This window comes from Serinus canaria, chromosome Z (genome assembly GCF_022539315.1).
Source record: "Serinus canaria isolate serCan28SL12 chromosome Z, serCan2020, whole genome shotgun sequence".
NCBI classification, from domain to species: domain Eukaryota; kingdom Metazoa; phylum Chordata; class Aves; order Passeriformes; family Fringillidae; genus Serinus; species Serinus canaria.
Window position 1 is genome coordinate 26,671,568 of NC_066343.1, and position 27,180 is coordinate 26,698,747.

General features: G+C 34.2%; 2 protein-coding genes across 2 annotated transcripts in view; one reads left to right on the top strand and one right to left on the bottom strand.

The window, feature by feature from the left end:
* The first annotated feature begins 9 nt into the window (after positions 1–9).
* Positions 10–27,180, top strand: part of IFT74 (intraflagellar transport 74) — a 43,598-nt gene continuing 16,427 nt past the window's right edge. The window contains 17 exon segments of the mRNA XM_050986965.1: positions 10–184; positions 673–822; positions 1,280–1,415; positions 1,996–2,044; positions 2,837–2,935; positions 3,101–3,161; positions 3,591–3,650; positions 4,546–4,607; positions 14,581–14,719; positions 15,826–15,888; positions 16,522–16,665; positions 17,790–17,830; positions 19,009–19,088; positions 22,109–22,162; positions 24,599–24,696; positions 25,632–25,710; positions 25,713–25,757. Coding sequence (XP_050842922.1) covers positions 700–822; positions 1,280–1,415; positions 1,996–2,044; positions 2,837–2,935; positions 3,101–3,161; positions 3,591–3,650; positions 4,546–4,607; positions 14,581–14,719; positions 15,826–15,888; positions 16,522–16,665; positions 17,790–17,830; positions 19,009–19,088; positions 22,109–22,162; positions 24,599–24,696; positions 25,632–25,710; positions 25,713–25,757 — 1,333 coding nt within the window. The 5' untranslated portion in view covers positions 10–184; positions 673–699.
* Positions 4,645–11,669, bottom strand: LRRC19 (leucine rich repeat containing 19). The gene is made up of 5 exons (XM_018921575.3): positions 11,643–11,669; positions 9,097–9,189; positions 7,666–8,176; positions 7,261–7,464; positions 4,645–6,048 (listed from the first exon to the last, which is right to left on the bottom strand). The coding sequence occupies exons 1-5, from the start codon at positions 11,667–11,669 to the stop codon at positions 5,723–5,725; spliced, it is 1,161 nt and encodes a 386-aa protein (XP_018777120.2). The 3' UTR covers positions 4,645–5,722.

The window sequence follows — 27,180 nt, forward strand, 5'->3', positions numbered from 1 at the left end:
GCAAGCACCGCGCTTCACGCAGGCGGTTGTGCCGCAGCTCTTCCCTCGCCAAGCCTTCTGGGAGTCGTAGTCTTCGGGAGACAGGGCAGGCTGGAGAGAGATTTGTTTCCATCGCGATATCCGCGCGAGTGGTTGCTGCGATGCGGCAGCGCTGCCCGTGGGCTAATGGTGGCTGACGGGCGCGGTGAGGGGACAGGGCCTTCCCGGGCGGTCGCGGCGCTGGCTCTGCGCTGCTGTGCGGCTGGGGTGGGCTCCTTCGGGGGTGGCGAAAGTTGCCGGGGTTTGTCAGAGATAACACGGTCTGGGATTGCTGTAGTGATGGGTTATGGCTTACGGACCCTCTGTAGATAGCCGGAGTGAGTATTTGTGCCAGTTGCTCGCTTCCAGCTTGTTTCATTAAAGATTCGCATTCAGATACTGAAACAATAAATGCCACAAGAATAAGCTGAGAGCTCACTAAACACTGAAAAGAGACTGCTGCCTCAGCTTATGTTATGTGATCCTTCCTGAGCCCTGCCGCTGTCTCGTGCCATCCAGTAAGGAAGTACTTTGCAGATTGCTAAAAAAACCAAACCACCTCCCCCCATAACATTCTAAAGTTATGCTTTAAAGAGTTGGATTCTCATAATTTTAAAGACCTTGTGCAAATCAAAGGATGATTTCTTTTCTTAGCAGAGAGAAGTTAAAAAGGAAATCAATATGGCCAGCTCTAACAGACCTCCCACAGCTCGTAATGCTTCAAGAGCAGGAATAGGACTGACCTCTTCATCAAGGCCTGCCTCTTCATCAAGGACTCCATCAGCTAACAGAATAGGAACAGCGGTATGTTAGAAAATATTAAAAATATATCATTAATTTTTATGTAGTTAGATTGTTTGCTTGTTTGTTTTTGCTAACCTTATTTTGTTAGTACCAAGACCAGAGTGAGAAATTCTTTTTTAAGAAGAGTTTAGGATTTCAGTTTTGTATGAAGTTTTGCTAACCTTGTCTGGAGGGGATCAGGGACATACAGCATCCAGAGTTCACCTGGGAGACCTAAATAGCATTAATGTTGCAGACAGATGGAACAATGGACAGCTGCTCAAAAGTAATCCCTTACCTTCTACAGCAGATATTCATCTGAAGCTTTGCTTCCCTGAAGAGATGTAAATGCTAAAAGATTCCTACAGAAAGTGTGTAGAGACTAACTGAAGTTTTTAACTGCTTTGGCAATTGCTTAAGGATAATGAAGTATTAATTCAGACTTGGTAGATTTTTCATTTGTTTTTTTTTTTTATAGATGCCTCCTAGTACAGCAAGACCTGGTTCTCGTGGTGGTTCTTTGAATCCTGGAGGAGTCTTATCATCTCAGATTAAAGTTGCAGACCGTCCAGTGACTCAACAGGGATTAAGTGGAATAAAAACTGCAATGAAAGGTACTTTTTGTTGAAAATAGCCCTCAAGATGTCTGCAAACATTTTGAAAGAATATTTAGATATTTAAAGGAAAGCTTTTAATCACTCTGTAAATTGCAGAGTGAAGAGCTGTGATTAAAAAGAGAAGCAAAAAGAAAGAGAAAATTAAAGCATCCTTCTTTCTGTCATTAGTCTTGGTAGCCAAAGAAGATAAGCATTTTTCTATAACTAAGCTGTCTTTAAAAATAATACAAAAGAATAGAACAAGGTTATTGTGTCTTCTTCCATCACTACAGAATACTTAAAATACTCTATTACATATTAACTATTTATAAATTTGCATTAGTAATGTTTATCTTCACAGCAGTCCAAAAATGTCTTCTTTTTAAAAATTACATAATAACTATATAGGAACTCTAAAAGATGTTAGTTGTACATTTTTTGATGTAAATTTTGCGGATTGTTTTTCTAATTTACAGTTCATCTAATTTAGGGATTTTTAAACAAAATATCATCACTTTCTTTAATAAGAAAAATATATCAAATAACAAAAATATATCACTTATCAAAAATAACAAAATATATCACTTTCTTTAATCAGGTCCTCAGAGACAGATAATGGATAAAACATACTACCTTGGCGTGCTGAGGTATGTCTTAAGAACATACATTTAATGGTCTGTTCCCTTTCGGACACAGAGTTGAAGCTTGAAAATAGCATGCAATAAGTGGTATTCACTTATAATGAACTTTTATAGCAGTGCTGCTGTAAAAGCGAGGGCTATTTTGCATGTAAATATTTTGTAGGAAGAAAGGAAGTAGATTCCCTTGAGCTTTTGTTGTTAGGCTTGCTAAGTTAAATGCTCTCTCACAGTGTTAGTAAGGGAAGGGTCAGTGATTCTGAGCTTCCACCTCCAATATTTATTAGGTCAGATAGCTCCATTTTTAACAAGTAGCATTGCAAAACAAAAAATTTTTATAGTACATTTCAGATGGTTTGCTTGGATTATACATTCAGCTAGCAATGACAAAGTCAAGACCTTGTGCAAACTATTGCATTCAGGATTTTATCAGTTGCTCATATTACACTTTTGAATAATTAGTTCTAAAAAATGTCATTTTAAATATGGATGGTATCCACATTCTGTGAAACTACACTGTGGTTTTTTTATTTCCACATCTGTTTTACCAGCAGAGACAAAAAGCTAATTAAAACATTTTATTTCATACCAAGGTTTTCTAGCAGCTACTTAGGACTTTATCTGATACAACCATTTTGCTTTTTTCTACACTTACCTCTTCTTAGAAATGCTGAGTTGAAATAAAGTACACTGTGAGACATACTAATTGCATATCTCCTATTGTAAAATATGTTTACTGTTTTAGCTGTGCTTTAGTTGGATATCCAAATGTTAACGATTTTTTTTCTTTATTTTTTTCAGAAGTAAAATAAATGAAATTACAGCAGAAATTAGCAAGCTGCAGGAAGAAGTAGAAATGTACAAGCAAGAGAAATCTGTCTATTTGTCCTATGAAAAACGGTGAGATAAATTGTAGCTAATGCAGTGCTAACTTTCTAAGTCACAAGACTGTTTTCAAGTATTGGGCAGGCTTCAAGGAATCAGTGAATTTTTTTTTTTCATTATTTTATTTTTACATATACAAATCTTACCATCTGAAGTTCGACTTTTTTGTTTCACATTTAGGGCAGAGGCTTTAGCTGGTGAAATCAAAGATTTTCAAGGTCAACTAGCAGACTACAACATGGTATGCTGCTGTCAAATTTTGATGCTGAATGCTCCTATTTATTCTCTTGCTGCTTTTACTTTATTCTGAATAATTTTTTGACATTTCTGTGTGAAAATTTACTGGTCAATACTGCCTTTATTCAGTTATTGAAAAGTAAAAAGATGGAAACAGGAAAACAAAAAGTGTACAATACATTAGAAGAAGCATCTGCATAGGGATTTAAGAAACTGGTGCTGGGTAATATTTCAGTGGTTAGAATGGCTACATATAATGAATGATTATTTCTAAAAATTACATGTAATCTATTCAGATTGTCAAATCATGTTTTTTCCAATTGCAATAACCAAAATTTGCTGTTTTCATGGACCTTTTATCTGACTTTTGGTTTTGGGTTTTTTTTTTAAGAAAAGGAGAGCAGTAACAGGTTGGAATTCTTTCTTGTTTCAGGTTGTGGATATACTTAACACCAGTACAGATATGGCAGAAGTGATCCGTGATTACAATATGGTAAGAATTAGGATATTTGCTGTGCTTTAACAGTGAAAGGATGTGTTACTTACTTGGTGCTTTGAATGAGTGACATATATGAAAAAGCATAGCACTGACTTAAAACTTAGCCATTTTTTTCCAGTTAAATTATTCATAATGTTGGCAACATGTTAGCAGTAAGACAATTGCCTAAAGTCTTGTGTTAACTGTCCCATGATAGTTTTCTGTGATTTACATTTGCAAAGGGTGGTGTCACCCCAAATTATGAGTGTTTTAATTTTTGGGAGCACACAATACTAGTCTTAGGGAGGCAAATTTAAGCAGAGTGCACTGCCTTGTAAAGCAGCCTGGTCTTCTGGACATTAAGTTCTCTTCAAGTCTTCAGCCTTTTAAATGTCTCTAGTGTAAAAAATATTAAATAGGTCTCTGACATAGCCACCACAAAATCAAAGAGTTTTGTTTTTCTTTGCTTTCCTTATTTATTTTCTAATACAGCCTTTAAGTGTTAAGGTATGAATGGCATTATGTGGATTTTATTTCTTATGATCAATTTGTTCATAAACAAAAGAAACCAGGTTCATTAAAGGTTGTTCTTTTTTTGCTTGCATTTGGTTGAATAAAAAAGATACAATGTCTGTGTCATAAAGAGAAGAATGCTTTTCATCCCATCTGTAGTTTTAAACAGTGTATTAGGAAGTGTTTCAGGAATAGGTCCCACAGAAATAGTAGGTGAATCAATTTCTCTGGAAGTATTTAAAAGGTGTGTACATGCTGTTGTGGATTAATGGTGGACTTGTCATTGCTGAGTTAAGGGTTAGACTTGATGCTCTTAAGAGGCGTTTTCAACCTACATGATTCCATGATTTATTACAAACTTGATTGTATTTAATTTTTTGTTGTTGTTTTTATTCAGTTAAAGGTCCAGAATGACCGAGACACTCAGAATATAGATAAAATTTTCACAGAAAGACAAGCGTAAGTAACATTAAGTGTATGTTTTTCATTTTTGAATAACTCAACTTCTCATAACTCAGCTTGGGTTTTTTTGCAGTCTGCTGTCAAGTTTTGGGAGTTTTGTTGTGGAGTAGCAGAGTGAGGAAAGCAAGCAGGAGTGGGAACTAGACCTTTGCTTGGCTGGTGACGTAGTTTTCTGCAGAGGGAAAGATGAGGATGGTGAAATGCTTGAAATAAGAATTTGTAAGCCATGAGAATGGCTTGTGTAGTGATAGGCTGAGGGTGAGTTTTTGAGGTAGTTAATTTAGGCACAAGAGAGGTGCAGGAGAAGGTACGATCCTGCTTGTTGCCAGTGAAAGCCATCTCAGCAATGAGATTTTATGCAACAATAACCACTCCAAAGCAACAAATTTACCAGTTAATAATGTCACATTATATTAATACTGTAGATTTCAACACCTCAAAAGTGTGTCTGTTGCACCCTAAATGAATTTTTAAGTGTTAAGAAAATATTAAGAGAAAATACTTTATTCAGTAGCAGTGCAGTAAGGATAATTTGTCATTGCACTGTACATACACATTTTTGGGAATGTACGGTGCAACGACAGTTGGTCATCCTTGCTCTACTAATTTGGGTAAAAAAATACCCAAATGCTCCATTCTCTTATTGTGCTAGTTGTGCCTAATAGACTTCAGAGGTGTTACAGCATTGATTTGGAGCCAGTCCCCTATCTGGCTTTGGTCTGCTTCAGCATTTTAGAGAAATTATTTTTCTCTTCTAGACCTCTTCATAATGAAAGGATTAATGATTATGCCAACTTCACCTACTACTTTGTTCATGTTAAAGAATATTTAGTAAGCCCCCCAATATAAGTAGCCAAATACATTTTTATAAAAAGTGGATTATGAGTATTTTTTTGCAAGTTGTAAAGTCTTTGTTGTGCCAATAATGCATGCATATGACCCCACTTTTTTAACATCATGACTGATGCAGCAAAACCTTATTAAGGATTTGGCAAAATGAAAGGAGGTGGACTGCATAACTTCATTTTGTATTGTGTGTAATAAAGCATAAAATTGAAGTACGAGTGTACTAGATTTTTGAAATGTCAGTTCAACATCCATTGTTTAAGACATTAACGCTCCTCATTTACATATATATCTATGTATTTATCCTCAATAAATCCATCTTCTTCATCTCCACATGCATGAACTTTCTTAAATACTACAATGGGTTCTTCACTGCTTGTGCCTGATATTGAAGTAGAAGGACTCATGTCAGCTGAGAACTCCTGTTCAAACATCTCTGAGTCATTTTCTTCCAGACGACGGTGACGGTAGCTGATCAAGTAGTGATACCATGCTGGGCATTTTACAGCAGTCAAAATCAGGAGTGTAGTGCCTAGGACAAACCCTACGACACCTGCTAGGAAGGTCCAACTTTTGCCAACAAGCGGTAACTCTTAAAAAAACAGGAAGAAAAGAAGAGTAATCTTCATGAGGAATACTAGCAAGAACTCAAGTATAATTTTTTTCATAGTTAAATGCAAAGTAAACATTGCAAAGTAAACATTGATAGGGGAATGACTGAGTGTTTCCAGAGCTTTGTTGTTGCCGTGTTGTTAGGGAGTCAGTAACATCATAGGGACTAATAATGTATGTGCATAGCATATTTCCTAGCAGTATAAATCTACCTTGCATATTTATACAAAATAATTGTTTAAAAGTCTATTTCAAAGACAAAGCTCTGGGGGCATATAAAATATTAAAATAATAAATACATATAAATATTTTTTTTTCCAAAAGTTAAATTCCAAGATTAGCCTTTGGAAAAAATAATCAGGCAATTGACTTAAAATTCCATTTCCCAGGCTTTCCTTTTTATATGATGATAATGTCTGAACCCTAAAATATCATGCCTTTTGTTTGGCATGTCCTTTCAGTTGTGCTTCTTTAATAATAAAAATTTCAGTAAGCTGTAGTTGCCAGTAGTTTTTATCTAGAAGCTGCTATTGTGTGCTGGCCACTACCCTAAAAATAAATTATAAGGTGGTACATCTAAAGCAATTAATCACAGTGGTAGCTTATAATTTGTGTAAATATCTGTAGATAATTTTCTTACTTTAGCCAGAGGAAAGAAAGAAACCATTTCAGGATGGAAGAGTTAACTGACATGTAAGATTAATAATGAAAGGTGAGGAAACTATCACTGAAATTTCCAGAGAATGTGTAACAGGAACATTCACATCCTTTATACTGAACACAGTTAGGACAGGAGTAAAATCTGTAAGTTCATGCTATCACATTTTAGGAAGACAAATACATCTAGAAAGCAGTTAGTTTGGAAAAAGCAATTTTTTTTTGAAAGCTGCTTCCCTGGTTCTGTTAAGCAGAGATCTAGACAATTATCTGAATTTTAGGGCTTTGAAATTTCATCATCATTTTTAGTATCATTTGAGAGTTGTGGGTTTTATCTGTTTTGAACGTTTACTCAGTAGACCTTACATTCACTTCAATGTCTGTGACTGTCTACCAGGACATGGAAATATGTCTACTCTGTAGCCCTGGCTTTTATGGAAGAGTCAGAGTGTACTAGGGATGCAAAGCAGTATAAAGTCATTGAAAAGCAAATCAAACAGCTCATAAGCAGTAAAGTGAAATATCTGTGTATTACCTGCACGAGTTCCATTGTTTCCAGTGATGTTGTTTGGAGTCAGAGCTGTTAAGGCACTACTTCTAAGATTAACAGCAGGAGTGGAAGTTACAGTGTTTTTTAAAGGAGTATTTTCAATTTTGCAGTTAGCTGGTTGGATAGCTGCCATCTTGATGGAGATTTGTTCCATGTTTGGTAATGTACATGTAGTGTTGCTTTCATTTTCTGTGAATGTGAGCAATGAAAAGGCTATGAGATGCTGGTAATTTTTTGGCACTCTAAAAAAAAAAAATCTCATGGATATCTATTGTATTACTGCATAATATGGGTAAATTGATGGTTGATTTTATCCACAGGAGAAAAAAATGCACAGTAGAGTTATATGATGTAAAAAACATATTAAATGCTGCTCTTACCAAAACTTACCCAATGTCACATTGGAGGCAGTTAGCCATATCTGTAAGTCAAGGAGGTCACAGGAGCAGATCCATGGGTTTCCAGCTAAAACAATTTTAATCAGTTTAAAAGATGATTTTATATGAAAATATTTCAGAAAGTTATGCTGTAGATTTAAAACTGTCAGACTTTCTAGAGAAGTAAATGTATCTGAATCCAGTTGAGCAATCATGTTATAGGATAGATTCAACACTGAGAGTTGATTTAATCCTGCAAATGCTGCTTTATGAACTGTGCTAATACAATTGTTGCTAATATCCAGAGTTATGAGATTTTTCAGATTGTAGAAGCTGTTATTGTTCAGTACAGTAATGTTGTTTTCATTCAGATGAAGTTCAGTGAGGTTAATAAAACATCCAAGAATCTCTTTGTCATGATCTTCTAAAGTGATTTTATTGTTTTTGAGGCTTAATTTAGTAATGTTTTGCAAAAGGTTGAAGGAGATATTAAAGAGGCTCTTTGCAGACTCCTCACAAGCAACCTGTTGAAAAAAAGAGAATGACAACAATTAAATACTATAGAAAAATCTATTAAAGATGGTTTCTCAGTGAGGACTCTTAAAGGCAAGAGAAAACTATCTTCTATTTTTTAATGCTGTCTCTTCAAAAGAAAAGTTCTATTACTCTTCATTAAGTTTTATTTACATCTTTCTTAATTAACTCATGGTCTCATGAGAGAGTGGAATGAATCCTCCTAGTGTCTAGAGACCTGATGTTCCAGAGGACTTAATGCTGAGCTCTGTGCTTAGATGCGTGGGTCTTTATGTGATGGTCATCCAAAATGCAACCAGTTTGTCGTACCATTTTGGAATTAATATTTGGAATGTATTATTTGTTGGGTAAAAAAAGAATTCCTTTCCTACATAATCTGGAAAGAAGGTGTCATAGAGGAAATTTATTCAAGACTGTAAATGAATTAAAATATACTTTCTAAAATGTAATTTTTTTAAAAATCTATGTTTACTCTTAATTAAAATAACATCTTTAGAGCAGACCTTCAACTTATGTTATATATGTATGCTAAAGCACTTAACTTCATTTTGGTTTTTGGTGTTAAAGTTTAGCATAGGTAGAGTCTTTTCTGATTTGAGTCTTTGCTCTCAATACCTTGAAATATTTTGTTTTCTGAAAAGAGTATATTTATTTAGATATGTAAAGAGGCATTCCTGTTGTTTGGAAGAATTTGAGATAGAAAATAATCTCAAATATGTTTCGGTCTTATTCACCCACTTGCAATGACTACCATCAGCTAATAGTCCATTACACAGAAAATCACTTCTTACTTGCATTTTTGTATTTCTTTCTTCAGGATTTTTATGTTTATGAAACAAGTTTTAAAATGCCTTGTGCTTCAAGTGTATCTTTCAGAAGTAAGGGTAGTTCAGATCAATGTAAAACTTACAGTTTGGGATGTAATGTTGCAGTCAGCAGTGACTGGATTCAAAAGCAGTGTTCCAGCCCAGATCACAAGCCAATAGTGTTTCATGTTTGGAGCCTAGTAAAAAACAATACTTTTGCATATCAAGAACAGAATTAATGGTGTCTTCTGTAGTGATAGTTTAACTACTTAATAGATACAGTTATTTCAATGATAGTTTAATAAATTTTGTTCTACAAAAGTGCTTTGTAATGTAAAATTAATTGAAAAAACAGGAGTTATGAATAGATGAATTCATCTTTCATTTAATTGAGCCAAACCTGAAATCCAGTATGCAGACTGTATCAGCCAATAGAAAAGGGATTGATTAGACAAGTTAAGAGAGAAAAGTATCATAAATGTATAAAATAGATAGGTAGGGCTGTACTCATTATTATCCCTTTTAAAGCAATTATGGGTACTGGAAGTACCATAAGTACTTCCTTCAGTATATGATTGGAGTAAACTGCAGAAAGTATTGATGCTTGCATGCTCTCTCCATACAATTTCTCATGTTGCTCTCACAGAGACAGAATGCTCTCCTAGACAATTGTTGGTTTCTCCAGTCAGATTTCTTTTACATTCTTATGTAAGTTATTAAGCATTTTTGTGAATATTTACTTAGAAGATAAATATTTTCATCTCTTTCTTGTCCATAATATAACCTATAACATGACATAAACTGGCACTTTTTTGTTATGAAGGTATAGTTGTTGCTCTGATCTTTGGAACTAAGTAAATATGGTTCAATCTCTAGTGATGATATTCTTGTACAGATTCAAGGCTAAGTTTTGAAAGTGAAGAAAGGTCCTACAAGGACCTAAAACGTCCTATTTACTGTGACATTAACATCTCTCAAAGAAAGGGTCTCTCAGTCATTGGCTTTGAATCAGACCCTATTTGTAGTATCTATTAATTTTGAGCAGAAATGTTACACCATATCTGTGAGATGTTAAGTTAGTCCCTGTTTATGCCATTCATTATACTTGAATGAAAATGTTGTGTAAAAGGTAATAATGAACCTATAATTTTTCCAGTTTTTCTTAAGCATCTGAAAAGATAGGGTGTCAAGTTAATCTTAGGATCTCCTTGCCAGATTTCTGTCTTGCAAAGTAATAAAAACCCAAAAGGTAAAGTGTAAGATACTTGTTTAAAGTGAGCTGTACAGAACATTCACTGAATAACAGAAAAGAGTAGGGGAAATTATATGAGGAAGTTTCATTACAAACAGTGCTAAATATAGGCAGCCTGTCAGATTTACAAAACCTCCACCAGTCCTTAAAATGAGTGCTGGAAGGCCTTTGCTCATCATAATGAAATAAATGAGGTCATAGAACAAACTGATTAAGTCTATTTGATAACTTCTATATATTTGCATGCCAGAGGATTGACCTCATTCACCTAAACTGAATCAGCCTGGAAATTTCTTAACTTCTTGGAAAGAAGAGGAAGATAAATGCCACTTAAAATGCTCTGATCCATTGTGTATTTTTACTTCTGTCAGAAACTTATACTGAATACAGAAGGAGTTCATAAACCTTTTGCCATTTAGCCATTATCTGTGGCAGGGACAAGGGGTGCTAGCAGCAGCCGCCCCTGTGGAATTATGTTCCATATTAAGTTTTGCGCTTGTCAGTGGTGGTACTGGTGGCATGCATGTTTTTTTAGCCAGTTTGTGTATTGTTAGTGGAAGACGTGATGCACTTTGAGAACTTCCAAAATGACCATTTTAACATCTGGATCTTGCAGCGTATTTGTACTTTAAAGATACTGCTTCCTAGAAGTTCAAAAACAGAGCAGGTATTAACACGGCAATTTATAAATACAGATTAATAGTATTATTGCAGTTTTCAGATTACAAGACAAGAGCTGTCTTAAATAGAACAGGAAAATATATTAAGTATTGTTTCTAATGTTAATCTGTAAGTTAATAACAACCAAGTTGAAAAATCTGAGTCGTACGTATGTCTAAGTCCAAAACATAACTCCTAGCTCTTACTTAAGTTTCTGCTGAAAAAGTAGGGATTTCTTACAAATGTGACTGCCTGCATTTTGTGTGTGTGAACCTGTATAATCAGTAAAAGAACAGAAAGAATCTGTAATTTTAGTTGCAGTTTAGCATTTTACTAGAGCCAGTTTTTACGATCTGCTACTTAAACTAACTGCTTTGAAAAGAGACTTAGCCTGGCAATACACTGGCAGTACATTGGTAGTTCTTTGGTATTTCCTTGTAATTAGAAGCACTTTCTTAAAAATTTCCATCTGAGAACTTTGAAAACTATATGATTTTAAAATAATGTAATTATTTTTCTGAGGAGGTAATCGTGTTTATAGAATTGGTCTGGTTTTCAGAGTCTGTTCCCCAGCTTTTTAATAGAGTAGAATTTCCTAAACAGCTCAGCATGTCCAAGGTTCATACTAATTCCTGAAATTTTAATGTACCTTGAGATGTGTTTGCTTCCAGTCTAGCAACAAAGTTACAGTAATAAATCTTTGCCTGCATTTTGAATTAGGCTTGCCAAGTGTCTTACCTTTTGGTTGCTTCTGAGAGGTATCATATGTACACATGTGTAGATTTTTCAGTGCACTGACAAGAAATAATATGGTGAAACAGCACTTTGTTTTTCTTCAACCTTTGTACCTGATGAATAACCAGGCAGTATAAAAAAAAATAATAAACCTAGAAAATCCTTAGCAAAAGATTGACTAAGTTGAGCAACTTGTTATAATCATCTTGGATTTAATTGGATCAGCAGCCAATAGGAAAGTCTAACTGTAGTATGCTGAAGTGTCAAGTTCCAGATCGTAGAGGAAGCAGTGAGTTTAAATGGCGCAGGTGATTTACAAGCAAGTTGAGTTATAGTCAATTAAAGAAATGCTGGAGATAGAAAAATACTTGCAGTTTTAATTTGATCATTCAGCAAATGAAGAAAATGTCAGGATATTTGCATACCAAAGTAAAGCTTCCTAGCAGCTAGTTAACTCTGTCTTAATGCTTGTGTTTCTGAAACATCATTGTCAGAGGAGCTGCAGGGTCAGAGATAAAGCTTGGTATTTACAGAGAATTATGTGCACTGTAAGGAATTGCCTCATGTAAAGAGGCTGCTCTTTAATGTGTCCACACACTTTAAAGCGAGGGGGCTGGAAAAGTAGGTTTCTTTACTTGTCCTGCCTTGCACACTTAAATCTCAGGCAAAGACGAGATAAATCCCCATAGAGCTTGGAGACGCCCCTGCCCTCAAGACTGGTATTGCTACACATGTAGCAAACTGTATTCTCAATCTTTTGAAGGTTACAGTGATCTCCAGGAAAGGCGCTGTGTTTGCATTTAAATTCAAGCTCCCTCTAATTCATACTACAATGTCTCCAGGAGAATTACATCTAGAGTGGAGAGTTCTTCTGAAAATCAGCACCCTTAGCATTTTGTTGAATTTTTTACTGCACTTTCTCAATTTTCTTCCATGTCCCCAGCTGGGCTTGATTTGAGAGGAACTATCGCTGCTGAGACCGTGCAACAGCATTGAGGCATGAGGTGCACTCACTAAACAAGTAACATGAAAGCTCCCTGACATCTCCTAGCTCCATGCCTTCCAAAAGGTCTTGGATCAAAGTACTCGTGTAGCTTAAAAAAAAGGTCCTTTCCATTACAACATTAAACACGATTAGCCATTTATAAACTGTTGTTCATGCAATGAGGGCCTCATATTTGGACTGGGTCTGTATAAATTAGTTATAGTCTCAAGAGGGTATTAAATTTAATGTTCATTAAATTAAATTTAATGTTACAACTATCCAGTATTTCTTATGCAGTCCCAGTGCACTCCAAATTTGCCATAATTTTGATTTGTTTCATCATCACCAGGTCCAAAGCATTTTTGCTACATGGCCTGCTAACCTGACAGAATTGCTACATAATATCCTCAGTTTCCTGGAGATTATGGATCTTTCTTGGAAGCTAGTTGGAAGTGGTTACATTTTTGAAGCTCTTTTGAGAATTCCTTGTATGTGATGAATGCTGTGGGGTAAGGCTTAGAGAACTGGCATTGTTTAATCTCCAGAAGAGAAAACTTAGTGGATATTTTATCAAAGTAAATACCTGATAGACAGGGTTTGAGAAAATGGAGCTGATTTCAGTGATGCCTAAGAGCAGGTCAATGACCGAAAATGGAGAACAGCAAAGTCCCTTTAAATATCAGGAAAAACTCTTCTGTTTGTAAGAGTGAACAAAGGTCAGTGCATTGCCCAAACACGTTTTGGTGTATCCATCCTTCAAGATACTGAAAACCTAAAAAGACACTGACATCCTGCTCTAGGTGACAGTGCTTCAAGTAGTGCACAGGCTGGACCAGACAACCTTCAGAAGTCCATTCCAATGTCAACTCTACTCTGCTTCTACAATATTTTCATTATTTCCTTACCCTGAAGTTATCTTTATGCAGTTCCATTATTTTGCATCATCTCGTAAACTTGAGGTCATTCTTGCCTGCAGTCTTCGATCCAGTAGTGTCATTTACACAATTTGCAACTTGTCATCTTGCAACTCAGGAAAAGTTAAAGAAAAACAAAAAAAAAAATAAGTCCTGAAAGAAGGTATTTGGTTGATTTTGTCATTTTTAACAGGAGAAATCATTCTGGAAACAAGCAAACCATTTTAGCAATCTTTCATGAACAATTAAGAGAATTAAGGGATACTCTTCATGGTCTCAGTTTTAATTTCCTTGAAGTATGTTCTCAGGCTGACTCTAGCTTTCAGGAATTTCATAGAAATTACTAGACTTATCATAAAACAGTGAGAACAGTTCTTTATGTGTTCTTTAAATCTGCTATGACAGTTGCTTGCAGCTCATTATAGTTGGAATGGTAAAATTTTTGTATTTGCAAACTATTGATTTCCTAACAAGAATAAAGTCCTGAATCAAGAGCGTAAAAAATACCTAATTTCTTAGTTATTGCATAGTTAAAAAACTGCACTGCTCAGACCTCTGAAACCACTCTCCATTATAAAGTAATCAGCAATTCTTTGCAAAGAGTAATCTGTTTATTGTCATCTGGTGCTGTCAGGTCCTGATATCTGTATTATATTTTCTTTATGTGCATTCAGAAATTGCATATCTGCTTCCTTACTTCAAACTGTTTGTTGTTACTCCAGGAATTCCTGATTGAGAGGTTGCGCCATACTTTTGCCAGTGTTGAGACCAATGCAGATAGACAGTGTGGGAGTGTTGGAAAATACCATGTGGGTATTATGAAGGCAGAGAATTCTTCATATTTTCTACATTTTGTGAATGTTTGTATTGCTAATTCAGTTCCAAGAAGATTAGATACAAGTTGGTAATGCCCTTTTATAGCATCTAGGCTTTTGTGTTACACTGAGCACTTCAGTGAGGCTGAAGGAATACTGGAGTTTGAAATGAGTGCTTACAATATATATTTACCACTAAAAGTTACAAAAACATTATATTTTTTCAGCACAGAAAAGTTAATTCAAGCTGTTGAAGAAGATATTGAGCATGAAAAGGTTGTGGCAGATGACATAATGAAAGACATGTCACAGGAAAATCAGGCTAAATATCTGGAGATAAAAGCTGCTAATGAGAAACTCTCACAGGTTGGCTTGTTCCATTATGCTTACTTAAAATATTTCCTAAACTGGCTTCTTGGGGTTTAGATAAAATTTAAATACTGAAGAACTTGACAACAGAGTAATATAATAAAAATGCTTGCCAGTATCTTAATCAATTGTATTATTTTATTAAATTTAATCAGTTGTATTATTTTCTCAACCCCTGAAAATAAAGCAACTGGCTAAGACCAAGTACTTTGCCTTCTTATATTTCATACTTTAGGAAGAAATAATGTTCACAATTTTCTGTTTGAATTTAGGGTTTGTCATGCAGTTTTTAAAAGCCACTGCAATACTTAGATGTTTCATCATGTGTAAAAAGCAAGCAAAAATAACCCCAGCAATTTCTGTAGTTTAGTTGAGTAGAAAGTTTTCTGCTTGTGTACAAAAGTAAATATGACTAGCTTTTTCTATTATTATTATTATTATTATTATTATTATCATTATTATTATTATTATTATTATTATTATTATTACTATTATTATTATTATTACTACTATTATTGCATGTCTGAATGTATCAGAAAAAATAACTGGGCTGTATAAAATGTTTGTTACTTCACTAATCCTTATATTAACAACACGAGTAACACTTCTAGGTTCTCTGGGGTGATCTAGTTCAAGCTACTGTCTTAAAAGTTCTTCTTTATGATCTCTACAGTGATGAGTTCCATGTTTCCTGTCTGTCCTAGAATGAGCTGAATCAGTAGTCAGGGCTTACCTGTTTCTTTCTGGACTATGAAGAAATTTTTTGGTTCAGATTTTAAAATTTGACTCTTAACTCCTGAAGTACAGATAATAAATTCTACTGGTGGTACTGATGTAAAAGAAAAAAAAAGTAGAAAAAGTGCAAACAATTTTTTGGTAGTAGCCCAACTGCAAATAACAATGAGTAATGGAAAAGTTGGATGCTGAAAGCAAGTGTTTACTACATCTGAGTTATGCGAAGGAGCTGGACAGAGTCTCGTCTTTCAAATTTTTAAGAGCAGCAATGGGACAGTTTACAGCATTTGATACATACTAAGGTTTAGAGCAAAAATGTAGTTAAGTAGTAATTTTTATCTGAATTTCGCATTTTGCTTCCTCTTCAGGAATTGGTTGTTCAACAGCAGGAATTGGATGCACTAAATGTGAAGGAAGAGAGTCTAAGAGCTGTATGTATGATAACAAGTGGTCTCTATACTAACCTTCGCTGAATGCTAGTGTAAAGAATAATAAAGTCAAAAAATACCTGTAATTTCTTTTCCTTAAATTTTCAGATACTGTAAGATCATGCTCTAGTATGGGAAAGCAGATCTGCCTCTCTGGTTTCCACTAATAATTTCTAATCAGTTTTGGGTGAAAATATCTTATTGAGGGAAATGTTTTTTATATTGGGTCTTTCATGAATAAAAGGATCTATGACCTGAAGCATACTGTCAGAAAGTATAATTTTCAAATACTGCTAGATGTTTTTCAGTCATTTTGAATATTGTACATAGTTTGAAATCCCCTAGAAAATGTGAAGTAATAAATCTCCTCAGAAAATTGGCCTAAGGAAGTTACAAGTTACTTCTTGTAAATCAAGAAGTAACTGATTGGGATATTTTATTCCAGAAAATGCAATATTGACAATATGGATTATAAATTTTACTTTTTATAAAGTGCTTTTTACAATCTCTGTGCTCTTTGTAAGAAATAAGCTTCACTTGCAATGCAAATGTAAGTGTTGCTTAACTAAGACGTGATTGCCACAATGCTCTCTTCCCATCTGAAAATAGCTAGTAGGTGTTTGCTTTTCCCAACAGGAAATAGCACACTCTGCGGTGAAACAGGAAGCTGTGCAGTTGTATGAAAAGCTCCATGAGCTCAAGGAACATCGAGATCGAATGATTGCTGAGGATAAGAACATGGAATCTCCACAGGAGGAAAGAGAGAGATTACTAAAGCAGGCAAGAATAGAAAATGTTGTTACGTAAAAGATTCTCCAAGTCAGTATTATTAGGGGTGATAATACTTGAAAATACTTAGGTTTCAACTTTGCCTTTATTTGTGCTTTAGGCAGTGCAAATAATCTGAAATAATCTGACATTAAAAATAGTTAATGAATTGGAACGTTGGGGTATTTCAGGTCCAGCCAAAACCTGGAGACCTATTGTAGTGGGTTCAGAGGAGGGCTGTGAAGATAATCCCAGGTCTGGAGCACCTCTTATATGAAGACAAGATGAGAGAGTTGGAGCTGTTAATCCTGGAGAAGAGAAAGGTCTGAAGAGACCCTATAGCAAAGTCCAGTACCTAAAGAGGGCTTGTAAAAAAGGGGGCTAGTGACTTTTACACAGGCAGAAAATTGTAGGATGGGGGAAACTGTTTTAAACTAAAAGACAGAAAATTGAGACTAGATGTTATGATGAAATTCTTTGTCATGAGGATGGTGAGGCACTGGAACATGTGGATGCCCCATCCCTCAAAGCATTCAAGGCCAGGTTGGACGGGGGCCTTGAGCAACCTGATCAAGTGGATGGCATTCCATCCCATGGCAGGGCTGAGGAGTAGGGGGAAGGGTGAGTTGGAAACTTTAAAGAGGTGATCTTTAAAGTCCCTCCTAACCCAAACCATTCTATTATTTTAAGAAAACAAAATTTGTATGGTGAGGCTTTCAGGTGGTTTGCTTTCTCCTATTCATGAGACATGTTGGTTGGAAAAACTGATCCAGTTGAACAGCTCTTCTAACCTTACTTCAGAGAAAATCTTTGTGAGGTACTGAACAAGTATACTAGACCAGGAGTAATTGGATCAGTTTACAATGGCCTATACTGCTACTGGCTATTTATACTTTATAGATTATTGGTCAGAATGACCAATGGTAAGTGTATTTCATTTTTAAAGTGTGACTTTTAAACATTTGGAAGACATAATGTTTAAATCATCACTTTTTGTTGAACTATGTCCCAAATTTGTGATTTCAGATGCTAATTTTCTATTCCCTGTATTTTGAATTCAGATTTTTTTTTACAATTTTCCTTTTTTCATTTGTAGATTTAATTTCGTATGTTAAAGTTGTTGAACTTTTTTATAGGTTAAAGATGATAGTCAAAAAATTGCAAGCATGGAAAGACAGTGAGTAACCTCATTATACTGTTGCTATAAATTACATGTACACCTTAAAGACACATGGTTGTGTTCCTTCACAAAGTCTGTTTCTGTAGACTTTTAGAACATTACCACATCTTCAAAACTGTAGTCTAAATCTTCCCTAGAGAATAGAATATGTTCTTCTGTTTCAGGTAAACAAGTTTTATAGTGATAAGACATTTCAATCTGCATAATAAGATACTTTCATCCCTTAGGAGCACACCTTGAGAATATAAATTCACAATAGCACTGACTTAAACTTGTTTAAGGCTGAAGAAGGCATTTATTTGTAAGAGATGCTCTTCTGACACAGCTATGAAATTGAACTGTTATTACACTGCATTCACATTTTTAAGATGCTTTATGTTTTTTTAAAACCTAAGCGTTACGAAAGGTACATTTTAAAGAGTAGAAGGGCATTGCTTCTTGATTCTTAGGTACTGGGCCTCTCCAAAGACTGGAAGAAAGTCAAGTAAATTTTATAATAAATAGTAATGTACTGAGGAGGAGATCAATATTTTCTGGTTTTGAGCCTTTTGATTTCTTTTTCTTGAAAGAAAAACTGAGATAATGCATAAAATCTATTAGAAACAATATTAAATTATTTTAAGCAATATTCCCAACTGTAATTATTTGTTAATTTTTAATGTATTTTAATTGGATACGAAGTTGTTTAACAGAATTTTTTAATAAATAACAATAACAAAGAATTATATTTGAGATTTTATGTAGCAATATGTTAAAGGTAGTTTCGTTTCACACTTTGATTATGTAGCGGAATGATTTATTTGGAAATTTCTTAGTGGATTTTAATAAATACAGTTGAAGGAATACAGATATTGCAGTTTAACAGTTAGGTTGTACCTCTTTGAAGCTTAATAGCAACCAGTAGAGGGACTAGTTGAGTAAGTTAAGAATTACTGATGACTCAATAAAAATTGTTTTTTAATAAAAAGGAGCAACAGAACTTCTATTTGGTAAACAGAGGACTAAGTGACAGATGATTTACATATACCTTTTATAATAACAATAATCATCCTGGTATTCTTTCGGGTTTGATTAAATCTATATTTTCTGGTTTTATTCTTGACTTTTCAGTTTTGTCTAAAATAAAGTCTTTTGCAACACAGTTTTAACCTTGACTTTCAATATCTATTTGTTAGGTTGGCAGAAGTAAAAGAAAAAATAGATTATTTTAAAAAGGTCATTCAACGACTTGATACGGATTTGGAGAACCATCGAGGTAATATGATTCGAGTTGTAGCAGACTATTCAGAGGTGCATCTGTTTGTTCTTTAACAAACTGTTATACTTAGGAATTGCTTAAAATTTTGAGGCTTATGCAGTTAGTCAAGTACTCATCAGCATGAGTAGTTCTGTGCCTACAGGTGCAGCCTTTTCTTTTTAGACATAACAAATGGGGGGTACCCACCTTTTGTGATACATTCAACAGTTCATATTGAAAATTACCATATAAAATAATATGACAGCTGACTGGTTTTCTGTCCAATTTTATTTTTAATATTGTTTGGGGAATAGAAGTTTACCTTACTGGAAGCACTGCAGTACAAACTCATATTTAGAAATGCTTTCATTAATTTTACCTTTACATTATCTGTTACACTGTCAGCAAATGGAGAATTGAGGATATTTAATAGGAATGTGTAAAGTAGACTGAGTTCAGTATTATTTTTATCTGTCTTTGAAACTTCTTGGGTTGATCTTGGCAAGAAGAGTTTGTAAGCTGCCCAGTAATGGCCTTAGCTTATACTGACCTCCAGTAAACACATGCTTCTGGTGCTTAGGCTAGCTTAGTTTGGAATTTGTCCTAGCGCTGGAGTTACGGTTCTGTGGTTACTTCCTATTCTGGAGGAAGTAACTTCAGTTTGTGCACGAGCCCTTGAAAGCTGTTAAAGGGTTTAGATAAAAGGAAGATCCATGCAATGGAAAACCTTTTGATTATAAGAAATCTTGTTCAGATAGGAATTACAAAAATATATGCTTGCATTCTAAAGTCTTTAACAAATTATTTAACTTCTGTGGGATTAAGGAATTGATTTTCTTCTTACTTTATGCCTTTTCTTGTGCAATCAATGTAAAATCTATCTGTAAGCTTATTCCAGGTGAATAAATATCTAAAACTCTGCCTCTAAATAAATGTTTCAGACATCTGTTTATCATCTTTTGCATGGCAAAATATTTCATATTTCTACAGATACTACTTTTTTTTTTTTTGTAAATAATTTATTAAGACTGCTTTATTAGCTTTGTGTTTCCAGATAATATCATTGTGAACTTTATTGTTCTTTAATTTTTCCTTTTTGTTTGGCTTGCAACCATTGTTCATTGTAACTTTGGAGAAATACAGAAGGTAAGAAGCGAGCTGCTTTTCACATTTTATAGTTCAGTGCACACACACGATCATTCATTGTTGGACTGTGTCTTTCACTGTTTTAGAAAAAGAAATCTGTTGAAGAAGAGTTTGAAGCATATGTAGGAGAAAGCACACGTTCTTTGTCAGCATATCAGAACCAGTCAGACTATTCAGAATCAAGTTACTTTGTGATATAATACAGGGGGAATTACCTCTTTGTGTAACACAGAGGGACTAAAGATATTCATAAAGGGTAACTTTAAGACACAGAAATGTAAACTCCCAATGCTGCCTTCCCTAGTGAATGGAGAGAAAATCTCAGAGGGCCATTCATACTTCTGCTTTAAATCAGTATCTTGGTGTGTCCTTGAAATTCCTGTGCTCTCTCCCTCCCCAGTGACTTTACTTCTGGATCAGTATTTAAACAGTATTATATAGCATTCCCAAAATTCAGCTCTAAAGTTTTTAATGTAAATCTCAGGTGAAACAGCCAGTAAAAAAAAAGTAAACATTTTAACAAAGGATTATTTAATATTTTAGGATAAATATTTCAGTGTAGAAATATTTCTGAGCAGGAAAAAGACTAAACATGTTGAAATAACTATTTTTAGGTTTTACTTGAAATAATCTAAATAAGTAAATAATTCACCCACTTATTACTTGGCCTATATACTAGCAGTAGACTTTAATGATTAGTCAAAGTCAGCATTAACTCATAATGCAACAGACTTTACCCTTCATACATTGAAGATGAGGTTAAGATAGTTGTGTAGTGGTAGTGTATTTGAAAGAAAACTTTGAGAAGACTTCTCAAAATTGTGGACTTCAAATATTTTTTCTATAAACACTTGACAAATCATGTAACTCTGTTTCATGGCTCACCACTACTGGAATTTTTAAGAGTAGCAGAGGCTAAGTCATTAACTATAAGAGCTTTGCCTTGTAAAATGAGAGTCCAGCAAGGAGCAAAGCCACAGCTGCAAGGAAGCTGAAGCAGAATTGAAGTCCCTTATGGCCCCTCAGGTGTTCTTACTGTTTGTATATACCATATAAAAAGGAAAGCACGGGGGTGCACAAATAAAAAGTCCTAGAGAATTTGTTTGCTCGCTTTTATCTATTTGATTCTTTTACTTTGTATCCTTTAAAATTAAAAAAATTATGTTAAAAATAAAACAGACTCAATTAAAAATGTAGATGTTAGAAACTGAAAATTCTAGGAAATGAATTGTGTCATCTTCTTGTGACAGACGTATCAGGTGTCCCAGTTTACCAATACATATAAATTATGAATTAATTATACTCAGTAGTTGAATTTAAAAATAGGGTGTCTATGAATGTTATTCCTTACTTCTAATACCAGTATATCGAAGGTGTATGGAAATGTTGCCAACTTAATTGTACAGTTCTCCTGTTTATTTCCTTGAGATTATCACTTGCAACCTGCATAGCCTTATGAAAGTCCATTCTGATAAATAAAACTGCAGTTGAAGTGGCTCACATATTAAACAGGGCTGCAGAAAGTTTTAACTAATCATGGTGCCCAAATACAAGAAGCATTTGTTCTCTGTTCTTGAAATTCACTTGACTTCAGAAAAACCCTGTGAATTTCCTTTGTCCAAACCAAGTATTTATCTCCCTCCTATCTATCAGAAGTTGTAACCCTGAAAGGTTGTCAGAATTGCATTGAGACAGATTTATTACACTACCTTTTTTTTTTTTTAATATTAAGATAGATATAGTTGGTTGAACTGACTACATTAATGAAATAGGATGAATCCTGTAGTTCCTAGGCATGTATAAATTTTATTTTTAAAACAGATATTTTGCCTTCCTGAAGGAATTCAGGCCTGAGATAATATAAAGTTAAATCAATGTTACATGTCTTGTAGGAGAAGAAAATTGGAAATACAAGGAGTTGAAGAAGAGGGAAGAGAGCATGGACAGTAAGTTGTCTAATATTGTTTAGCCTAATATTGTGTGTATTATATATTATTAAGCCTAATTTCACTAAATTACAGGTTTTGTTTTACTGTTAAAAAAGTTAATTTATAGCTGCACATAACTGTTGTGCTGATCTTTGCATAAGTTCTGCGGTCTTTTTCTGCGGACAAGATAATTGCTATCTTACATGACATTCACAAATATTCATAGCATCTTTCAAGGCTTTTCTTCAACCATTAATGTCTTAGTAACACAATTTTATGAAAGCAAAGTTGTAATTAATGGATTGAGTGATTAAAGCAGAACTTCAGCATGGAAGACTGTAGATAAAATGTGATTCTATAAAATTAGAACTTCTCATATCTATTTACTCAAGATGAAAGTTTCTAAAGCTTTGTTACATGTCAAAAAGTTTTAATGTTGTAGAGACTTTAGTAGCAACTAACAAAGGATGAAAACCACTGATTTTAAGTATACCTTATTCCTTGTATACTGTAGGAGACAGCTTACAAAATAAGTTCGTCTGTTACTCAGCAAAAGGGATAATGGTCAATAAACATACCATGTAGCTTCAAGGGATATAATACCTTTTTTTAAGTGTTCTCTAAAAATGTTCTATATAACTTATAGCTATCATGATACTGAGAGAATGGTCTTAGCTGATAATAAAGAAGATTAATAAAAAAACACAGCGAGTTTCTGTGTTTTCAAATTGCCAGATTTACTGAGAAGCAAAGACAAAAGCTCACTTGATCTGGATTTTCCATATTAATACAGATGGAATCTGCAGGGCTTGACATTTTGGATTTTGGTTCTTCTTCTATCCTTCATTAAAGGTTGTTGCTTAAGTTCCAGACCAGTTAGTGATTTGGGGGACCTGAGAGATTTGATGGAACATGCCAGCAGTCTTAAGGATGGGGAAAGAGGAAATATGGTGCCTATGCAGAGGAAGAAGGGACAGGGAAATACAGGCCAGTCAGACTAGTATCAGTTTCCAGAAATAATTTGGAAAAACTATGCAAGCTAACAATATGTAAATTTTACAGGGATGGGAATATGAATAACACTAAATATGTAAATGTTATGGGAATGGGAATATGAATAACACTAGTAGTGATTTGGCAAGTACAAACAACTTTTTTTCCTTTTTTTGTGTCAGAAAAATACTACAGAAAAAGGAAGGTGTAGCAGATTATGTTTACTTTAACTTCAATACAACTTCTGCTGCCTTGTGGTCTTTTTAGAAGCAAGCTAGGCAAATATTGTCCATTATTAATCTATATTATGCATTAAGTTAAAAAATCATTAATTTTGAAAGATACTGTGCCAAAATGAAAGGATGTACTGCATGGGGTTTTGCAGTGTGTCAAATTGTCAGTGTGTTCATGTTGGTCAGTATTTTCTTAATCAGTTGGATGATGGGAGAGAGTATTGACAGAACAGTTACAAAAAATGGTCCATCAGAAAAGCTGAAATCATGTTGGAGGACATGGTTAGAATTTAGTATATATCTGTTATGTTAGAAATCAATTACAAAAAAGTTTGGAAAGAATTAAGTGCAAGTTTCTACACATGGATGGAGTAATCAGCAAAAATGCAGAGCAGGAAGCGGTTCATTAGGTACAGCTCTGTGGTATGGCTCAGAGAGTTAAAGACAAAGGGAACATGGCTGAGCAGTATCAAACTAACAAGGAAAATACCACAACAGTAGTTGTACATTGGAGTGTAATTTTTTTTGACATCTGAAGTAATCTTTTTACCTGTGCATCAAATCCTTCAGATAGAGTTCTGCTCATAAAGAAGGGGCTGTCAGTCCTTAAGAAAACTAATGGGGGTATGCAAAAAGCATGCCCTGTGAGGAGTTATAAAGTAATTTGTCTTTTATTTTAGAAAATTTATGACAGTTGTCAAATTTGTAAAAAGGCTGTTTCAAATAATCACGGAGTAATTTATTTCTACATATATATGGAGGATAGAAAAGGAGTAATATACCACTAGGTGCAGAAAGATTTCAGGTTGGATATTAGTAAAATCTTCCTAACAATAAAACTTATCAAGCATTGAAACAGATTGTCCAGAAGAACTGTAGAGTATCTATCAGGAGCTCTGTGTGAGAAGAATACAGACAAACATCTGAACTACAGACATAGAGCTGGCTTTGTCCTGGAACAAGTGAATTAATTTGATGAGCTCTTGCACTCTCTTGCATTCAAGAGTTTTTATGAATCTGTGAAATACACAGCATTCAAATCAAACAAGGTCAATAAACTGACAAGTTTCAAGGTGTCTATCACCTGGCTTTTAAATAAACAATTAAAGTTACCTATCTGCTTCCAATCTGCTTTGTACTGCTTCCAATTTGATACAAAGTTTTGTCTGGAAACAACATTGCAACCATAAAAGTAAGAGCCTTCTTTTTCATGTTGGTTAATTTCTAGATTTTCTAGCCACTTTTGAAGATGTGAAGAATCAGGAATTGGAACGAAAGGCCCAAATAGAAGCCAGCATTGTTGCACTCCTGGAGCACTCAAGCAGGGTAAGCATGTAGCATTTCTATCCTCCTTTGGCAAGCTAGGACTTTAGATGCACAGAACAGGAAAGTGGCTGGATAAAGAAGGATGGTGGATTTTATATATTTATATTTATCTACATAATTGTCTCTTAAAATGATTAAGCATTAAACCGTGTACTGCTGGAGTTAGAAAAAGGATACACTTAATTTCTCTCTTTTTCTAGGGGAAGAGTTTTGAACAGTATGTGATATTGTGTAACCAGAACAAAGGAATATTTTCATAATTTCTATAACTCTTCATCTCTGCTATAACTAACATTAATAATGAGAAACATTTCCAAATCCTGCAAATAAAACTACAGCAATATTTTGTTTATCCACAGTTTGTAAATCTCAGTTCATGGGTATTCTGTCACTAATTTTACTGAACTAAAAATATTTCAATTGTCCCTCTGATCTACTGAAAGTATGTCTGAACTACCCTGATGCATAATATTTAATGTAAATATTGTAAATTAATAATGTAGGAGCTCAGAAACCATTCCCATTTCCAGTCTGCCATTTTTCTCACTTTGAAGACTTGTATTCTTTTTAATGTTTTTTACTCCCATGGATTGTTTGTATTATAGAAAACTTTCACCTGAGTAATATTTTGATTCTATGATTATTTAATTGTCTCTTACCTCTTTCAATATAGTATACCATAAGATATATTTTAGGCAGTGTCACTTAGTTTACAGCAGACCTATATGGCAGCACAGTTTATATTTGCTGCGTATTTATTTCATCTGTACTGGCCTGTCATGCATCTTTTATCAGAAGTTGGCAGAATGCAAGTCATTCACATTTAAATCACTCAAATGATTTATGACAGTCAGTGTCATAAGACAGGAGAGTTTCTTACTTGTCCAATTACCAGTTGTTGTCTCAAAAATATCATTGTTGTTGGTAACACACAGAATCTGAATCATATGAAACAAATTTCATCTGTTACCAATCAAGAGCTGAAGATTATGCAGGAAGACCTCACTTTCAAATCAACGAAATGCAGAAATCACAGAGCACTGCTAAGAATCTGATTACAGGTGAGATCAGCAGCAATTTTTTTAATTAATTTCTTAAAATAATTAAAGACTACCTTCATTGTTACACTGATATCATGTAGAAGATTTCAACATATTAGATATCAAGTGATCTCCAAGTATTAAAATACTGTGATAAGTTCACAAATGGAAATGCTTCTGGGTAACAAGTTATTTATTTTCATGAATTTATTTCTCTTTGATTTATTTAATTATACCTATTATCTATTAGATATTGTATACTATATATTTATAATAGGTATGTATACTTATTTATATTTACCTTACTATTATCACTGTATTATCATCTTCCTTGAACAGATATGTGTTTAACAAGTGTATTTCAACAGAGGAGTTGAATTGAGCTAGAATTTAATTTTACTAATACTTACCTCAAAATAAGATCTTTCATGATCTTGATAGAGTGTTTAATAAAATAAAACAGAGTCTTGCACAGTTATCTAACCATGTATTATTTGTGAATGTAGTTCTTAGTATCACTTACTTATGGTTTATGCTTTTCATAATGAATATGTACCACAGGCAATTAACTGACAACAGTGAATAGCTCTCAAATCCCAAGGCTTCGGTTCTGCAGAGTGAATACTCATTTTGACTTTATTTTCTAAACATTCAAATACTTATTAGCATCTTGATGTTCTCTGTAATTTCAGAAAGCAGACAGTAGTTTTCTTTCATTCCCATCAGAAGTATCTCTTCAGTTCATTATTTGCACTGTTTATGGTAGAATTATCCTCACAATTCTACGTCTTTGCCAATAACATGATTGGTTCAGCAAACGTTTCTTTGTTTGTTTGGCTGAAAGGAAGGGGCAGGAATTAAGAATGGTAAATCATTTTTCTTAGAAGGCTGTTTCGTGTTGTACTTCACAGTAATTTTCAAAATAGGAGCCAGTATTGTGACTTCAAAGTAGTTATGAGCAAATAAGAAGTTGTTTGGCACAAAATTTTAGAGAAATTGATTTTCTCTTGTGTGATTTAACACTAGTGTTTGCTCATCTGCAAATACTCATTTTGCAGTCATAATGTAGTTTGAATTTCTGGGCCTTATATTAAACGGCCCTTATATTTTTGTTCTTCCATATAAGCATAATTTTTTACAATTTTCCAGTATAAGGATGTTTTTGGAAGCAGGTAGTGCTATAGAGCCATTATTGAAAGAAAAATTTCTTCTGTGGGAAAGGGAAAGAAGAGAAGAGGAGGAAGTTAGAGTACATAATTTTCAGCTGACAATTTAAGTTATTCCTACGTAAATGTCTGACAGCTGGAATTCACAGATAGTAAAACAAACAAGATTCTTTCAGAAATATAGGGGATTCTCAGTTTGCACAGTTTAAGTTCCTTCTAATCTTTGAATTATAGCACAACCATCTCCAGGATTCTTTTGTTATGATTAAAATCTGGAT

What these genes read in the sequence shown, in the direction of transcription:
- LRRC19 (XM_018921575.3), bottom strand. Translation starts at nt 11,669, where the DNA reads ATGATACCTCTCAGAAGCAACCAAAAG. An exon ending in CTCTCAGAAGCAACCAAAAG is followed by an intron (nt 9,190 to 11,642) that starts GTAAGACACTTG and finishes GTTTTTTACTAG; the next exon opens with GCTCCAAACATGAAACACTA. An exon ending in TGCCTCCAATGTGACATTGG is followed by an intron (nt 7,465 to 7,665) that starts GTAAGTTTTGGT and finishes TCACATTCACAG; the next exon opens with AAAATGAAAGCAACACTACA.